Source organism: Patiria miniata, unplaced genomic scaffold (genome assembly GCF_015706575.1).
Source record: "Patiria miniata isolate m_02_andy unplaced genomic scaffold, ASM1570657v1 HiC_scaffold_23, whole genome shotgun sequence".
NCBI lineage: Eukaryota > Metazoa > Echinodermata > Asteroidea > Valvatida > Asterinidae > Patiria > Patiria miniata.
The window spans coordinates 5,259,442-5,278,774 of record NW_024037062.1 but is presented as its reverse complement, the minus strand read 5'-3'; the positions used below and the strand labels follow the sequence as shown (position 1 = coordinate 5,278,774).

At 45.2% G+C, this 19,333-nt stretch overlaps 1 protein-coding gene across 2 annotated transcripts in view; it reads right to left on the bottom strand.

Annotated features, from left to right (window-relative positions):
* LOC119731231 (sushi, von Willebrand factor type A, EGF and pentraxin domain-containing protein 1-like) overlaps positions 1-19,333 on the bottom strand; it is a 131,834-nt gene that overhangs the window by 70,502 nt on the left and 41,999 nt on the right. Inside the window, exons 4-8 of one of the 2 annotated variants that reach the window (XM_038204320.1) lie at positions 7,844-7,962; positions 7,328-7,504; positions 4,285-4,375; positions 3,845-3,936; positions 663-911 (exon numbers count right to left, since the gene is read on the bottom strand). In XM_038204320.1, the coding sequence (XP_038060248.1) occupies positions 663-911; positions 3,845-3,936; positions 4,285-4,375; positions 7,328-7,504; positions 7,844-7,962 (728 nt within the window). Of the gene's footprint in view, positions 1-662; positions 912-3,844; positions 3,937-4,192; positions 4,376-7,327; positions 7,505-7,843; positions 7,963-19,333 lie in introns of both variants that reach the window. The other variant, XM_038204319.1, reaches the window with a different exon arrangement.

The following is a 19,333-nucleotide window of genomic DNA, read 5'->3' as shown; positions in this document are numbered from 1 at the left end:
GATGAGTCCCATGGTTTTGGAATCAATTCCAAATCTGTCCGGAGTAATGATACTGTAATGATATACAACTCCAAATATCCCGGCCACAAAAAAAAGGAAAGAAAAGGAAATCTGCTTTACAATTCACTCATGAACATTTGTAGTGAATCACCTGTATGAGGTTAAGGTGTGATATTATTTACCACCTTAACCCTAACCCCAAAAAAGTTCATTTGGGGTAAAGTACCACATATAAGTACTACGAAAATACGTATGCAGGTACCAAATACTAGAAAATACTAGGATTGATGTGCCCACTTATAAGCTGAAGTACTGCATACTACAGTTTACTACTAGTAGTATTTTGTAGCTTTAGGTAGAGTTAGGGTTAATATACTTCACAGACATGAAACCGATCAGCTGGCTTTGTTAGCCATGTTTGCTAGTTAAAGCTCTGTAGAATCTCTTCTGAGAATTGACTAATCTTTTAACCCTCGCTAAACTACTCTGCCTATTACTAACTGTAGCACTCAAAACTGGCTCAGCACTATATGGTTTAATGGATTTTTCAGTGAAAAAAAAAACACAATGTAATACAATGTAGTATAGGTTAACACATTGTGGTATCAATCAATCATAAGAACTGAATAGGAAATTGACTTTGAGAATACACAAGTACATACCTCTGACAATTACAGAGAAAGTACAGTCTCGCCTATTGCCTGCAGCATCTGCAGCCCTGTACCGTATTGCATGAGACCCTTGATTGAAGCGACTGCCTGGGGCTCTGCCTCGTGTCCGAGTAACTGTCAAGCCTGACGGTACATTATCCGAAGCCACTGGTACAACCCAGGTGACCACAGCACTGGTCAGTCTGTCCTCTGCTTCGACAGAGATAGAGCTTGGGCAGGTTATTCTTGGTGCCCGTTTATCTAAAAGAGACAATGGCGATGTTGAAAAAGGTTAGGCAGCACAGACGTTTACATTTGTTATTCAAGCGATTAAATCATTCAGTTACAGTTTCAGTTAATCAAGTGGCTGATATTTTATTGACAAAAAATCCTTGCCAGCCATCATTACATCATCAAGAAAGACTGCAAGCTCTAGACCTGTATTCCCTGGGGAAAAGAAGAGAAAGAGGGACCTTAGAGAGGCTTTCAAGAGTCGGAGTATAATTGGTCTTGTTATTATTTTCAGCATGTACATCCTCCACTGTGTTTGTCCCAGAGTTTCGTTTGTGGAATATTAGAGGTTTGCTTTCTTTTTGTCATTTGTTTAGGAAGCCCATGCTTTGGCAGCTTCTGAAAGGAATTAGCCACAATGTAACAGAAAAATGTTGCTGAATAGTCAATCAAACAATCATTACAGACCTAAATAGATGCATCTCCAATAATGGACTTGACCTTCAGCTTGGGCCATTATCAGACATCTGAGACCAGGCCCTCACCTGTTTCAAATCTTCAATTTGTGACTGATTCGTAACACATTGATGAACTCAGCTTGCTTCAAAGCTATACTTTTTTTAACAGATCATTCTCTTCAAATTCAACTTCATCACATGTTTATGCTCCAACCTACCTGCAAACCTATTACAGCCTCTGAGCTTCACACTGTCAGATGTGACTCAAGGTTATCTGACCAACTGCTTTAACTTGCCTAAGCTTGCCTTGCCAGTTACGGTGACAGAGCTTTTTTAAATGTTGAACCCCAGCTCTGGAACTGTTTCTCAGTAGTTCTCAGAGAGACAGAAAACATCTCACCTTTCAGACGGAAACTTGAAACATATTTTAATATATATATTTTAATATGCACCCCTATATTGAATGAACTGACATTAAAAATGTGTAACAATAAAAACCAATTGAAACCATGATCAATCTCATATGCACATCATAGGGCTGTCCATTTTCGAATAATTTAGTATGCGCCTGTCAATTTGCAAGGAGAATGCCCCAGTTCAAATGTACATGAGGCAATTGATATGGGTGCTAGACAGATTTGCATTAAGTATTTTTATAACTGTATTAAGGGCTTTAACCAACTAAAAGGATGTGAACAATGAACCACCGTCGACAAAATCATTACCTTAAAAAGAAAAAGTGGCACCTGACAATAATGCTCTGCAACTTAAAGCCAGAGTCCATCATTTGCAGCTATCCAAAAATAACTGGTGTATTTCTTGTTGAAAAACATACTTGGTTGAAAGATAGTAAGGGGACTAAACTCCCTGTGAAATTATTCTTTCTGGCAAGCTGTCATTTCGAAGAAATCAACGAAAGGCCTTTCCAATGGTACATCTTCAGAAGCACTGTTGGAAATTTCCATTAGTAGTTCGTTTTTTTTCAATAGGCAAAGTGCGCGCAAGCGATGGCATGACGCACACGCGCGCGGTTGCTATAATTCGTCGGATCGGTGCACAACATCGCGTAGCTGCAATCAGCTCAGTGAGAACGTGTCTCGGGCGCTGAATTCAGGCCCAATTCAAAACATGATTCAGCAACTTTTGATTTGAAATCGAGATCCTAGAGTGTTGTTTTTCTCGAAATATACAGCTGAAGCTGAGCTGAAACTTCATCAGGTTAGCTGTTCAGCTTCCTTCTACGGAAGCTTGAATTGCCTTCCGCGATACCACGTTACCGTGATAATTTATAACAGAAATCCGGAATTCAAAGATAAATCCTTCCTCGATACTGCGTTACTGTGATAATTTATCACAGAAATCCGGAATTCAAAGATAAATCCTTCCTGGATACCGTGTTACTGTGATAATTTATCACAAAAATCCAGAATTCAAAGATACGTATTCCTCGATACCCAGTTATCGTGATAATTTATATCAGAAATCCTGAATTCAGAGATAATTCCTTCCTCGATACCGCGTTACCGCGATAACTTATCACAGAAATCTGGAATTCAAAGATAATTCCTTCCTTGATACTGCGTTACCGCGATAATCATCACAGAAATCCGGAATTCAAAGATAATTCCTACCTCGTTACCGATTTGTCTTTGAATTCCGGATTTCTGTGAGAAGTTATCACGGTAACGCAGTATCGAGGAACAGGTATCTCTGAATTCCGGATTCTGTGAGAAATTATCACGGTAACACGGTATCGAGGAAGGGATTATCTTTGAATTCCGGATTTCTGTGATAATTTATCGCGGTAACGCGGTATCGAGGAAGGAATTATCTCTGAATTCAGGATTTCTGTGATAAATTATCACAGTAATGCGGTATCGAGGAAGGATTTATCTTTGAATTCCGGATTTCTGTGATAAATTATCACGGTAACGCGGTATCGCGGAAGGCAATTCAAGCTTCGGTACCCTTCTTTAGAATTTGAGCAGTATTGTTGCTTCAAACGAACAAAATGCACAAATTATGGACTACACCTTTAAGAATAAAATAGTATCACAGTCTAGTGCAAACATGTACATGGGCATCGCCAGGATTTTTTCTAGAGGGGGGCAATTTTTTTTTTTTGCCAAAAAATGCTTGTATTTCTCAACACATTCTCGATTTATCAGTTTTAGAGGGGGGCAGGGACATTTTGCCCCCCCCCCCCCCAAACTCATTCAATTTACACCAATTTGTCTTCGCGCCTCTTTTTCTTTTCTTTTCTTTTCTTTTTTTTCTTCCTTTTCTTTCTTTTTTTTTTTTTTTGCTTTTCCAGGGGGGGGGGGGGGCAAGTGCCCCCCCTTGCCCCCCCCCCCCCTCGCGACGCCCATGTACATGTACCTGCGTAGTTTTTTGTTTTCAAAATATTCAAACCATCAAAAAGCTATTTGAATATTCGGTTGATGATCAAACATTTATGAGTATTCCGTACATTCAGGACAGCTGTAGCACATCATTGAATTTTACCTGTACAAGTTGGAGACGTTCCCGACCAACTGTTACTGCATGTTCTTGTGTAGGTGCTTCCACCAGATGACAACCCATACCCTGTGTTGCACCTAAACGTACACACACTGTTTTCTTTTTTCTTTTCTTTCTTTTTTTTTTTTTTTTTGCTTTTCCAGGGGGGGGGGCAAGTGCCCCCCCTTGCCCCCCCCCCCCCCCCTCGCGACGCCCATGTACATGTACCTGCGTAGTTTTTTGTTTTCAAAATATTCAAACCATCAAAAAGCTATTTGAATATTCGGTTGATGATCAAACATTTATGAGTATTCCGTACATTCAGGACAGCTGTAGCACATCATTGAATTTTACCTGTACAAGTTGGAGACGTTCCCGACCAACTGTTACTGCATGTTCTTGTGTAGGTGCTTCCACCAGATGACAACCCATACCCTGTGTTGCACCTAAACGTACACACACTGTTCCATCGGTTGGAGTTGGTACAGGAAATTTGTCCATTAGCGAGATTTGTCAATGACGGGCTGCAAGTTCGCACTGGGGTTGAAATTTCACACAAAATGAGGAAAAATAATGGAGGATATATTTGTACTTCCAACTTTCGAGGGCCATGTGCACTCCAAGGATCTTGGAGGGTAGGAGAACATTAAAAATTTCAGACCTGGGAAAATTCACAAAATGCTGACCTGGGAATATTCACAAAATGTTGACCTGGAGATATTCACAAAATGCTGACCTGGAGATATTCACAAAATGCTGACCTGGGGTGCACCTGGAGAATGTGTAAAATTAATTTATGCAAAGTGCTGACCTGGAAATGTCAGTGTGCACAGTGGAATCAGGGGATGGTGGGGGGACTGAGGTGGATAAAAAAAAAAAACCGGACAAATGTTTATTACAGTAGAATTTCATATAATGAACACTAGCTGTTGTAGCTAAATAGATCGGTTTATTCATCCACAAATCGTGGCCCGAAGGCCAAATTGCATATGAATTCAGTATTTATTTAAAATTAAAATCATTAAGTAAAACCTTCTGTTAAAACATTGACAACAATAATTAGCATGAATTACACTATATCATTATGAACGTTTTAAAAGATTAAGATTTTTTTTTTAATTTTTATATTTTTTAGTGCATTGGGTTTTGTTTTGTTTTTGTTTTTGCAATAGAGGACAACAGGGTCCCCAACTCCCAGAGGTCCCTAACATGGCAACGTGCGCAAAACAGGCGAGAGGCCTTCCCAAAAAGTCAAAGCACAAACAAAAGAGGGACCTTAGGGGTCCCCGACTGCAGGCAAACACACACCTGGGACTGGGAGTGTGTGTCCCAAACACGCAATCCTTAACTCCCAAAAAAGGGTTATTCGTTTAAAAGCGTAAAAAAATATGGTATGGGGCTTCTCTGAAATCATGACGTACTAGCAGGTAAGGAAGAAAATGTGTTTGCATAAGGCAATGGGACATTGTTCTCATGTTTTGCAAGAGCCCGACAGCAAATTTGGTACAATGGTTTATCCTTCTGTCTTCTAGCGAGTCAATATTAACGACCTTGAGCGCATTGCTGTAAGAGGTGTACTTATTACCAGTATGACCCTACACACCCTTTTTTGTATAATTTCAATGTCACTGACATGTTTACGTGTAAGACTTGAGACAACGTTACAGTACTCTAGAACTAGAAGGAATAACCAACATAAACTGCTTTCAGTTCATCAACATTAAAACCGAATCTTTTCAATGTTCTCAGCATGAACAGTTTCCTATTGGCCTTAACAAGAATGTTGTTCACATGGGTGTTTCATTTTAAGTCATTTTGCAACCAGATACCCAGAACCTTAGCAGAACTTACATAACGCAGTGAATCAGTACCAATTTTCAGAACATTTAACGGTGGTGACGTTTTCTTGAAACACACCTGCAGAGCTTGGCATTTCGAAGGATTGAGCTTAAGACTGTTATTATCAACCCACACTTTAAGATTATTTAAGTCACTTTGGATGAGACTTTCACAAGAGGCTGTGCGATTTTCAATGAGGGTGAGTTTGTCCAGGTATTTTCAGATTTTTGAATGGGAACCTTGAGCTGCATCGTTAATCAAAATTTGGAAACAAATGGGGCTGAGTTTCGTTCCTTGAGGAACACCACGATGGCTATGAATTCACTGTTCGCCAAAACATAAAAATTATACATGTAAATAAACATCAATGATATAAAATGAAGATTTCAATGAGTTAATTCAGGACAATTATATATTCTCCCCTTTTGTGCATTAAAGTTTTGCATTTTCTGGTATTTTGTTAATGAAGTTTTATTGCTCGTATCATTAACGAAAGAGCACCATGATTTTTGGAAAAGATGCTGCTGGTGTGTGTATGTGGAGTGGGCTGTCCGTGCACATTGCAACCAGGCGGTAGCAGCTATGTTGGTCATTTTTGTCACATGACTGTTCATTTACGTTGCTGGAAGTTTCCTTCATCTTCAGGCAGTTAATGAGAGTTAATGAATGCAAATTTGAATGATAGACATTCTGGATTCATTTGCCATTGAATGGAAGGAAATGCATGTATACAAGTACATGTACATGTGGACTCAATTTTGTAAACTTTTAGTATCATGCCAATGGTCGCATGGAACATTCTCTTGTGGACCCCATCATGTCATTTCTCTATGATTATGGTGATGTTCTACTGTATTCACATAATGGAAAAATCAACAATTTCCTTATTAAAGCTCACTGAATCACGCAAGTGTGTTAATCTTGGTTCATTGGCCTTGCATTCCAACTAGTCACCCTAATTTTGGAATATCCTGGGTCCACCACCAGACTGGGACCTAGAATGCTGAGAAACATGCAGAGCAAATTCAAGCTAACTTTATTCATTCTTTAGTGGACAAAATTCTCAAAATTGTCTGGGGGCAAAGTTAATTGTCCTCAGTCAATTTCACCAGCCAATTTTGAAGTCTGCATTCAATTTTTAAAGGAGACTTTTCTTCAAAATTTTGCACCTGAGGGTGAAGCAAAGCAATTTTGTTTTGAAGCGTAAAACTGGACCAGTGCATGTCCAACTGTTTGAAAAGCTTGACCATTCAGTGGTCTGGTGGCACCACCATCTAGAGATGTGTAGAAATCAAAACTAAGTACCATATCTTTCTTTTGACACAGTTGACTGATGCAATACCAAATGGGTGTTTGACTTTTTGTTTCAAGTGCCAGTCTATTTTCTTGTTCCATGTTTTACGTTAAATTTTGGGACACTCATACACAGTATTGAGTCCAAATTTTCTGGACTAGTCCACTACCTGTGTGATTCTTCTGGGATCCTGACATGATGTTGAGCTCAGGATCTCAGCAAATTACTGAACTGGGAATTTCAGATGACATGCTGACCTGAAAATGTAATCTCAAATGCTTGCTGATGACAACATTTCCTTCAGTTGTCATAAAGATGGCTTTTTAAAAGAATTTATCCAGGTTCTATTTCTTTACCTTGACATGTTGGAAATCCCCTATTCCAGACACGGTTGGTCCGACAACTGACAGCGGATGACCCAACCAAGTTGTATCCAGTCGAGCAGTGGAAGGTGCAGACTGAGCCAGCTCTGTTGGTTTTGGAGCAGCTATGTGACCTATGACTGCTTGATCCAACACTTGGACATCGCAGCACTGTAGGTTAAAAAATAATGTTTATTACTCATGTCATATTTAACAGACAAACGGTCTCCACAAACCTCCCGAATCTGAATCCAAGTTCTGAATTTTGAGTCTTTTCATAGCTGTATCTACAAATAGAATTTCATGAATCGTCTTTGTATTCTTGGACAAGACATATCTCTCTCCACATAACGTACCTAAAGTGCAGAGAATAGGTTGCACTGAAATAAGTACACTGCCGAAAACTGATCTCATTGGCTGGTGAATAGAGGGAATAAGCACTTGGAGATCATTGGTAAAAAGCAGTACATATTCACGAATTACTAACTGACTGAGTGGTTATTGGCATACCATTAACAGTGATCCTGATGTAACAATAAGCAACATTCCCAGCTCCATCTCTGGCTTGGTAGGTGATTGTAGTCAGGCCTTCATTGAATCGACTGCCAGACGTGGGCCCAGATGTGCGACTAAATTGATAAACCAAAATATAAAACTATGAATCCTTTGCCAGTGTTAATGGCACAGTAGACAAAGTTTATGAAGCTGATTGTAACAAAAAACAAGTAATTTCCACAGACTAGGAATCCAGCCACAAGAATGGCATTTTGGCTGCAACCTCGGTTAAGCCTTTGGTGCAAGGGCAGTTGTTAGCGACCACCCAAGAAACATTACAATCTGTGCATCCAAACCAAAATATCTGTGCACCAAAAGGTAAAAAATTTCAGTGCCAAGACAAAATACCAAGCAATTAATATTTTAGATTTCAGAATGGTCAAGCATCCGCATTTAAAAGCATTAGCCCACATGTTGCCATTTGAAGGCTAATTAAAGATGTAGTTTTCCTAAATCAGCACTTCAAGACTCCTATTCTTCTTCCTTAAAAGCCAATAGGACAACAACAAATAAAGATAGAGATTTCAAACATTCTGAGCTTGTAAGCCCATGAACACAAGTGGACGATGCCTGAATTGCATGTAAGTTGACATGTTTGTAGCGTGGACAGTTCTACTCCTAGTGTCAACTGATGATCCCCCCTTTGAGACAGAGTAATTGGTCTTCACAAACCCAAATGTATTTCGAAATATATATTCTCAAATCACACAAGTCGGAGGGCCAAACATGTTATTTCTAGTAGGATCTTTGTCAAAGGCAATAAGCTTAGGCCACAGCCCATCAAATATGCCAAGTAACATCCAACCTACTCATCCTTCGTTCCTATCACCAACAGACTATTGCCAGACTTTCAACAAGACAATAAAACAATAACTCCATCTCAGCATGCAGATGAGTTTTATAAGACGATCATTTTATCTATAAGTATAAGAGCAAGTTTAACTCGGCCTCCAAGAAATTTTTGCTCCTGATCCGAGACCGCGGGCTCCTGCGGCGCCAAAATCGCTCCACGTCCGTCGAAAAATGCAGAGGGTGTCTTCCGCCGGGTCGGACATTTCGGGTCGTCTTAATTTTCCCGTACGAACCGGCGATCCGTTTTGTCAATTTTTCGTGACTGCGTTTTGCACAGGAATTTGCCGTCGTGAGCGCTTTCATAACTGAATGCCTGGCCGCCCCTTATGCTTTTCTTTGAGTCATGTTTGTGCGTGGTCAGCGGCTTCAACGTAGGGGTTCCGTTTATGTGTTCTACTTGGCCGTTCTACAAAAGTGTTTATACAACACCTGAATAAATCCCAGTCATCTGATTGGTGGATCGTTGATCACGTCATTGAATTATTTGTACCAACGCACGGCGCGCGCGTGGCGCGCAGCGCACAGTGCAATGGAAGTTCTATTGCACTGTGAATATAACTTCCATTGCACGGTGTCACTTCTGCTGGTGGTGGCGCTGTTTTAAATCGAGATAAATTGAATCTGATTTTTCTTAACCTGTCGAACAGTTTGCATTTATATAAATATAATGAACTTGTCGAACTTTTAAACAGTTTTTAACCTGAATAAATTGGCTTTTTAGAAGTCAACCAATCAGATGACAAGGATTTATTCAGGTGATATATAAAACAAATAATGAATGTTTCACGTTCGTGCAGTGGAAAGAATCATTTCATTCGGTGAATGTTCCATTCTACTCGGCTTCGCCTCGTGGAATGGAACATTTCATCTGTCACCGAATGAAATTATTCTTACCATTGCACTCACAAACATTTATTATTTGTATATCATCTATAACGGTAGTCTGGGGTGACCTTGGCAAAATATTTTTTTCTCCATGGTGCGTACGTGCCACCAAGTGCCCCTATTCTTTCCTATGCTTCGCTTGCCGCCCCTGCGCCGAGTGCAATGAATACTCAGAGAAGGACCGCACATTACCTTGCGCGGTCTGCGTCGGGCCAATCTGAAGTTTGCACTGCGTACTTCCAGGATATGCGTAAAACTGTCGATGTCAATGTGTATTACTATACCTCATACATATTCATGATCGATAGCCGAACTCTCACTGGTCAATTCACCATCACGTGCCAGATGTTATTTTTGCTGTTCACCAATCGCACGCTCGAGGATTCACGCACAGGGTGAATACGTACGCGTAGTAGACTGTCGCATGGGTTTAAACCCATATGCGACAGTTTCCCGAGCTCAATGATGCCAAACTAGAGAATATTTATGGCAATAAAGATGCCTCCTAAAAAATTGTACAAAGAATATATACATAGGGGTTTAACTACTGTATTTTATGTAGCCCGGGAAGGGACAGGGTGGAAATTTTTTTTTTGGAGTTTGCTAATTCGTTCGCACGAATTACTAATTCATTCGCACGAATTGCTAATTCGTTCGCGCGAATTAGTAATTCGTTTACACAAATTAGTAATTCGCTCGAACGAATTACTAATTGGTGCGAACGAATAAGTAATTCGTGGGAACGAATTAGTAATTCGTTCGCACGAATTACTAATTCGTTCCCACGAATTACGAATAGGAATTCGTGCGAACGAATTACTAATTCGTGCTAACGAATTACTAATTCGTGCGAACGAATTACTAATTCAGGGGAACATATTACTAATTCGTTCGAAAGAATTTCAAATTCGTTCCCACGAAATAGTAATTCGTGCGAACGAAATAGCAATTCGTGCGAACGAATTAGGAATTCGTGCGAACGAAATAGGAATTCGTGCGAATATATTAGCAATTCCTGCGAACGAATTAGCAATTCGTGCGAACGAATTAGCAATTCCTGCGAACGAATTAGCAATTCGTGCGAACGAATTAGTAATTCGTGCGAACGAATTAGGAAATTTCAAAAAAAAATTCCCGGGCTTCATAGTATTTACATCTGCACTGTATGGTAAACGAACTGAACTAGTGAAGTAAGATTTGAGGCTTTGCATGGTGGAGATACTAAATAATGAAAGGTTTGCGGAAACACCATGTGTGCATAATTTCTCAACTATAAAGAGAATGGTTCTGAAAAGAACCAGAGATATAAACTCGACGTTCTGGTCAGTATTCTCTGACCGTTTTCTCTTTTCAGAACCATTCTCTTAGTTGAGAAATTATGCACACATGGTGTTTCCGCAAACCTTTCATTATTGAACTAGTGAAGTTGAGCAACACGATTCTTTTGGTGAACTTGACAAGTTTTTAAAAAAAAATATTGTTTGAGGTTCCTTTATGAAATGGAAAAAAAAACAAATCGTCGCTAAATATGTATGAGGTATAGTAAAACAAATATAACATAGTTTATTTCGGGTGGACAGCCGATATTAGCTCCCCTCAGTATTGGAAGTTGACAAACTAGTTCCCTCGGCTGTCAACTTCCAATACCTCTTGGAGCGAATATCGATTGTCCACCCTCAAACCATGTTATATTTGTATACTGCAGCCTGTTCGACACCAAAAGTTGCTGAATCATGTTTTGAATTGTTTTGAATTGCAGCTATACGCGATGTCGCGCACTGATCCGACGAATTATAGCAACCGCGTGCGCCTGTGCGTCGTGCCAATGCTTGCGCGCGCTGCGCCGAATAACAAAACGAACTACTAATTGAAATTGTCCTACGGTGCGTCTTAAGACGCACCGTTGGAAAGGCCTTCTTTCGTCGATTACTTCAAAATGATTACTGGCCAGAAAGATTAATTTCACAGAGAGTTTAGTCCACTGAGTATCTTTCAACCAAGTATGTTTTTCAACAATAATACGCCAGTTACTTTTTCGGATGGCTGAAAATGATGAACTACAGCTTTAAGAATTCCTAGCCCACACATATGCCTACGTTGATTTTGTTTTTGTAAAAAATTATGTATCGTCCTTTATGCAGCATCAAAATAATTGTAATGTAACGCACTCAAAAAGGACTCCAACACAGGTATACTTGTTTCTGCTGGCTCTAGGCTGTATATTCCTCAAAGTACACCACAAAACACAACTATTCTCTTCAGCAACGAGGCCACAACAATACTCCTGCGCATGCGCTGCCCGGAAGAACGGACCTCCCCGGCTGGCTACCAGGGGCTCCACTGCGCGGCTCCACCGTGGAACTGCGCTGGTGGCCTCTGGCGGCCGACCGGCACGGACGCCACACCGCCCCCTTCGAGGAACTTGTTTGTCCCACACAGGGCGCCGGCATCCGCAACCGGACAACCAGGAAGACCCGGCCCGGAGGCGCATGACACAACAACATTACTACGGCATTCAAAACAACCAAAAAAAAAAATGCAAGGAAAGAACAAGAAATCAAACAACAAGTCTAAGGTTTAGTTGGTGGGTGGCGGCCGGCGCTGGAACTCCGTTTGCCGGAACAGCTGCTCCCAGAACTCTCGGGGGACGCCATCGGGGTAGCGCGGGCGCGGAGGCACTCCAGGGGGCAGCATTCCTCCCAGTGAAGGTTGAGCGGACACGGAGGGATCTACGAAGTGCTGGCCGTACTGCTGTCCCTGGTACGTCTGCAGGAGACGCCCAGGCACTTCATAGGTGTGGACCACCCGTGTCCGCATCAGCCGGTGGCCGACCTCGTCTGCTCCATGGACTAGCCACCATTCGTCCCGCGCATGCTCGCACAGGGGTTCCAGCATGTGCGTGGCGGCCTCCCTGGTGGTGTTGCTCGGGTGGAGGGCGCCGGCTGTCTCCAGTCACAGCGAGGTCCCGTCCGGAAGACTCATCCGAGACCCGGCCGGCAGAACCCTCCGCTGGCCATGCCACGGTTGGACCGGTACCTCAGGGGACATTGGGGGTTCCGTCTGCGTTCCGCCCTCCGCCTGTGTTGGCTGGGGGCGACCAGGGCTTGCTTCCGCCGGGGTGGTGGCTGGCAGGGTCGCTCGGCCCGGACCCAGCTCCGCCGACCGGGCGACCTGTCCTGTTCAGGGCGGGAAGCCTGGAAGGACCGCTACGGGTGGTCGCGGCCCCCCAGCCCCCCTGACAACACGGGACTTACCTGTCTTCTTAGTGGCAGCGGCTACGACGGGGACCGTCCTGCCGGACCACATCGTTCGAATGGAGGTGGGTCCGGGGTCCCCTGCCGGGAGAGATGAGGCGGGGACGGGGCCTGTCCCATGTCGTCGTCACTGGCGTGCACCTCCAGCGCATCGGCCTCCCCCATCACCACTGCCACGCTGTTCCCTTGGCAGAAACGGTGGTGTCTGGTGCGGACATCGGCCCTAAAAAAACCGAACTCCGCACCCTCTCTGGCAGGGGTATGGGCGCTTCGGGTGGAGCGCCACACACGCGGTGTTTAGGTGCCTCCGCAAGTTCCCCCTCCTCCCGAACGTCTTGTCACAGTGTGGGCAATGAATCTGGTCCTGGGTTGGTGGCGGTCCCCCTTTTGGCAGGTTCTGGGCTACGTGCCTCCACCAGTCCACTTCGGCGTCGGCCAGATACGGCTTAAGCCCGTTGGAATGAACAACCTTGGCTTTGGCTCGAGGGGATTTTTGCACGCGGAACGTGACGTCGTCAATCCGTTGCATCACCACGAAGGGCCCGTCCCACCAGCACTGCAACTTAGGCGCGCGACCAACCTTCTTGGAGGGGGTATACAACCACACAGGTTGGCCGGGCTTACAGTTGGCACTTTCTGCTCAACAATCGTAATGTCACTTTTGATATGTCTGGCTCTTCCGCAGATGATGATGGGCAAACTCGTGGGCGCGCTCTATCTTTGTCCTCAACCCCTCCACATATTCGTGCTCTGCTGCGCCTGACTTTGGTTTCTCCGGCTGGCCAACCACAAGGTCCAACGGAAGTCGGACTTCTCGGCCGAACATCAGCATGTTGGGCGTGAATTTTGTGCCGTCGTGCTGGGAGGAGCGGTACACCATCATCACGTACGGTAGGTGTTCGTCCCAATCGTCCTGGTTCTCATGAACAAACAGGCTCAGCATCGTCTTGACTGTGCGGTTAAACCGCTCCACCATTCCGTCGGACTTGGGGTGGAATGGTGTGGTGCGGGTCTTTTGGACGCCAAGCAGCTTACAGGTGCCCTGGAAGAGCTCGGCTTCGAACCCCCTCCCTTGATCCGTGTGGATCTCGAGGGGAGCTCCAAACCGGGTGTGACCTGTTCGACGAGGACTCTGGTGACCGTCTGAGCAGTCTGGTCCGGGATCGGAAACGCCTCTACCCACTTCGTAAAGTAGTTGGCCACCACCATGATGCTCATGAATTCCCTGTCATCGTCCTCGGGAGTCGACCCGTGAGGTTGATCATGAGGCGCTCCATCGGAGCCCCTACCAGGTACTGTTGAAGTGGGGCCTTGAGAGGTCGAGGAGGTGACTTCTTGGACCCACACTTGTGGCACTTTTGACAAAACTCTTCTGCCTGGCGTCGCATCCCCCTCCAGAAAACCGGAGCCTGTCTCAGCCGTGCGATGGTCCGGGTGATCCCCACATGTCCTGAAGTCCTATTGTCATGTGTTAGTCGCAAGACATTGTCTACTTTCACTCGTGGTACCACGACCTTCCTTACCGGTGGTTCGCCATTGGGCTGCTCCCACTTCACCTGAAAATACACCTTGGGACAGCCGCAGTGTCTCCCACTTCCTGCCCAGCCCCCGCAACGGCTCCCACCAGCACCTCCCTTGGTTGCGCCTTCCCGCCATCGTGCGACTGGCTCGACTGCAAGTCAGCGTCCCGCTGAGCAAGGGGGCCTTCTTTAGTAAAGCATTCCTGACTTGCTTCCTTGGATCGCCCACACTGGCCACACGGGATTCTGGAGACGGCATCGGCGTTCGTGTGCTTCCTACCTGCCCGATGTTCCACATCGAACTCGTAGCATCCAAGCCTCTGAATTCACCTGGCCGTCTGCCCCTCAAGTTCGCGGAAGTTGAACAGCCATCGCAGCGACCTGTGATCCGTTCTGAGCAGGAACCGTTTACCAAGAAGGTAATGTTTGAAATAGTGAACCAAATGAACCACGGCTAGCAACTCTCTCCGAGTGGTACAGTAATTGCGTTCAGCCTTAGACAGGGTGCGGCTGCCATAGGCAACCACTCGTTCACCATCGTCTCCCTCCTGCGACAGCACTGCTCCGATGGTGCAGTAGCTGGCATCTGTGTCCAGGACGTAGCGATGTGTCGTATTCGGATAACACAACACGGGTGCTGTGGTCAATGCATTACAGGGTCGGTCGTCGGGTTGAAAACCCGAACCGGCACGGTTCCATCGTTTGTGTCAACCAGGCCGGTAGCGACCGCGACCCGGCAATGGTCCGTAGCCTCCTAGCTTGGGTAAACCATCCCGACTCCCACCCGTGGTTCAGTCTTTATCTGCCCCGTGACGATCGCCTCGTGACCAGCTGGGATTATCATGTTCTCCGTCACCTGCACTCTCGCCACCATGGGTTTGTGCGTAACACCTCCCAAGGGGACCACCTTCCCATTAATGATGACAGCGTTGTCTCCACATCGCCATTCGCAATGATACTTTGACAAGAATTTGATCAATTCCGAGTATCACGTCAAGCTCGATATCGGCCACGGTAAAGGTGTGGTTTGCGCGCAGATCCCCCACTTGTAGGTCGAAGTTGCCCCCCCCCCCCCTTGTCGGGCATGGGGCTGCCGTCCGCCATCCTCGGAGCTGGAGATGACGGAAGGAGGTTCGGTCTCTCGGCACCGGGCCAGGCGTTGTAGATTTGCTCCGAGATCAGACTCACTGTTGCTCCAGTGTCTAGGAGGCAAAGCACTGGTTACCCCGCGATCCTCTCCGCCACGTAATTTGCCTTAGACGTCCCACCCGAGGCCGGTCTGTCCCGAACAGCCGGCTCCGGCACAGGAAGTTTCGGTGTTGCCTCTTTCTGTGGTCGTGGCTGGAAGGAGGCAGACTGCCAATTCTAATGGGGGCAGTACCGTCTGATGTGTCCAAATTCGTGGCACCCATAGCACTCCACTTGGGCATGCGCACCTGGTGTATACACGGCCCGGGGGGTAGATTTGGGTTCCTCGGCAGGGGTTGGAGGAGGCTGGGCTACCGACCTCACGTCCCTAGCCATCAGTTTCCTTTTTCTGTTCTGCGCTTGCGACTCCAGAAATGCTTCCATTTCGGTCGCGAGAGTGACTGCCTCGGTCAAAGTCGTCGCTTTCCTGGAGAAGATGTGACGCTGCAGCTGTTCTTCTCCCAGGGCATTGCGGAAAGTCTCAACCGCAAAATCCTCACGGGCCTGCGTGGGCAACTTCGGGTAGCTCTTCAAGACCAATCGTCGAATTGATTGTCCTAGGCTACCAAGTGACTTGTCCCGGCCCCTCGTACACATAGACAGCTGTGCCCGGTGTAGCGGAATCTGTGCTGTCACGCCGAACCGTTGCTCGAAGTTTTCCAAGATGGAGGAATATTCCTTCCGTGTCTCCGGTGACATATCCGCCGAAATTCCACGTTACAATTCCCCACATCCTCCCTCACGAGCAAATCCTGTCCCAGAAACCCCTTTGTTTCCCCTTTCTTCCCACCAAAACTCCCCGGACTATCCCGCAAGAAGAATTCCAACTCGTCCACCGTGACGAAAGCACTACCGGCCGCTCCACTAGATGGGCCCCACTCCGTGAGCCCGCACTCCAGCCTGCCTCCTCGCCGTGTGGCGAGTTGGGTGCCAGACTTCCGTGATCTCTTGATTTCATTGCAGAAAATCTCTGAAAAAATACCTGTTTTTCCGCCTTCTGCGTGCCGCCGCTGCCACCAATGTAACGTAAATCGATTCTGGGGTTCCTCACACGCACTCAAAAAGGACTCCAACACAGGTATACTCGTTTCTGCTGGCTCTAGGCTGTTTATTCCTCACAAAAAAGTACACTGCAAAACACAACTATTCTCTTCAGCAACGAGGCCACAACAATACTCCTGCGCATGCGCCGCCTGGAAGAACGTGCTTCCCCGGCTGGCCACCAGGGGCTCCACTGCGCGGCTCCACCGTGGAACCGCGCTGGTGCCCTCTGGCGGCCGACCGGCACGGACGCCACAGTATGTATCTATCAGTAAAACAAACCAGTGCAGTGCCCGTCTGAAATGTGCTTATTCGGGAACGCAAATTGCTTTGCCGCTGGTTTCGGTTGCATGCTTACAGAGTCGGAGAACTACATGCAAACAAAGCACGCGATTCAATGGTGTTTTTTTCACAGGTTGAACGCACACTCCCGGGTTTGAAGTTGTTTGGGCGAGTGGTTCTCGAAAAAGCTGCCAAAAATAGCGCAGATATTCACCCCTATACTGGACAATGGTATCGCCTTGCAGAGGTTGCTCATTCGACCGCCTACCATGGTCGCTTAGTCGACTACAAAATGCATGTGCCCGTGTAGCCAATCACGTGTACATACGGAAATATGGTATGCAGTGCTATTTACCCATACTGGACAATGGTATCGCCCTACAATGCACGTGAGTTTGCCCGTCCTTTTTGCATTGTTTGCGTCATATTGAGCACGCACGCTTCAGCTTAAGTTATAGTCCAGTTATAGTTATAGTAGTTATTTGCAGCTATCCGAAAAGTAGCTGGCGTAATAATTGTTGAAAAACATACTTGGTTGAAAGATAGTAAGTGGACTAAACTCCTTGTGAAATTATTCTTTCTGGCAAGCTGTCATTTTGAAGTAATCAACGAAAGAAGGCCTTTCCAACTGTGCTTCTTAAGATGTACCGTAGGGAAATTTAAATCAGTAGTTCGTTTTGTTAAACGGCGAAGCGCGCGCAAGCATTGGCAAGATGCACACGCACCACCGGTTGCTATAATTTGTCGGATCAGTGCGCGACATCGCGTAGCTGCATTTGGCTCAGCGAGAATGTGTCTCGGACGCTGAATTCAGGCGTAATTCAAAACATGAGTTTAGCAACTTTTGATTTGAAATTGAGATCCTAGAATGCTGTTTTCTCGGAATATACAGCTGAAGCTGAGCTAGCTGAAGCCTCATCAGGTTAGTTTTTCAGTTCCCTTTAGTGAGCACTTTTGTTGCTTCAAACGAACAAAACGCACAAATTACAAATGATGGGCTATATCTTTAAAGCTATAATCCATCATTCATAAATACCTCAGACAGTTTAGCTATTCCTATTGGTCGAGAGCCCGTCACATGGCCGGTCTTAAACGGATGATAAAGACATGGCTAGCTGGTCTTAAACACTTCTTTAGTGTCACAATAAAATGTGGACTCCTAAAATCAAGTGCCTCTCACTATGGTGGCCCTGAAGGGACATCGCATATCGCAAACGTGTGCGCATACGTATGCGATGTCGCGAAATTTATCGCGAATATGTGCGCACACGTTTGCGATGTCGCAAAATTTATCGCGAATATGTGCGCACACGTATGCGATGTCGTAAAACAATTCGCGAATATGTGCGCACACGTATGTGAATTTGTTTGCAATGTCGTGAATTTTATTGCATACCTTGTCGCATACCTTTCAGTAAAATTCCTAATGAACTGGGGAGTTCGGGACTTTAAAATTTGCGCGCAAGTTTGAAACTTGCGCGCGCAAATTTCAAACTAGCGCAAGTAGCAAGTTTGCGCTCGACAGTACTAGTAGTAACGATTGCACGAGGAACAGCGTGCGCGCGAAGGTTTATTAGTCAGACCCTATTTATATCTAACAGTAGTACAGTACGTCTAGATTCCAGACTAGCTGCTACAACTCCCCAGTTCATTAGGAATTTTACTGAAAGGTATGCGACAAGGTATGCAATAAAATTCACGACATTGCAAACAAATTCGCATACGTGTGCGCACATATTCGCGAATTGTTTCACAACATCGCATACGTACGTGTGCGCACATATTCGAGAATTGTTTCACGACATTGCATACGTGTGCGCACACATTCGCGATAAATTTCGCAACATCGCATACGTATGCGCACACGTTTGCGATATGCGATGTCCCTTCAGGGCCACCATATCTTACTGTTTCATTGGTTGAACGTTCACAATCCTCACGAAGGCATGCGCAACACTACCAGCGAGTCAGAATTTTATAGTTCTAAATTCAAAACGCAACGCCCCAGGTGCGTTCTGCGCAAAATCGCGCAGAACATGCTACGCGCGCGTCAATCTCCATAAAAGGGTTGTTTACATCTTACTCGCCAGCTGAACACTTCATTATTTTGCTAGAGGGATGTTTCAAAAAGCATGAAGTGAACTTGTTGAACAAAATCGGGATTTTTTGAACGAATTATTTGATTTTGTTTTACCGAAAAGGTAGTTATAAAGTGGGAATAAATATGTTCTCGGTCGAAATTTATCACTCTGTTTAATACCGCTTAGAGTCAGGGTGCTGATACCCTCGCCTCCGGCTCGGGTAATTATCAGCACCCAGACTCTTAGCAGTCTTAAACAGCGTGATAAAAACCTCCGGAGCACACATTTATTCCCTTATTTGCAGCTATCCGAAAAGTAACTGGCGTAATTATTGTTGAAAAA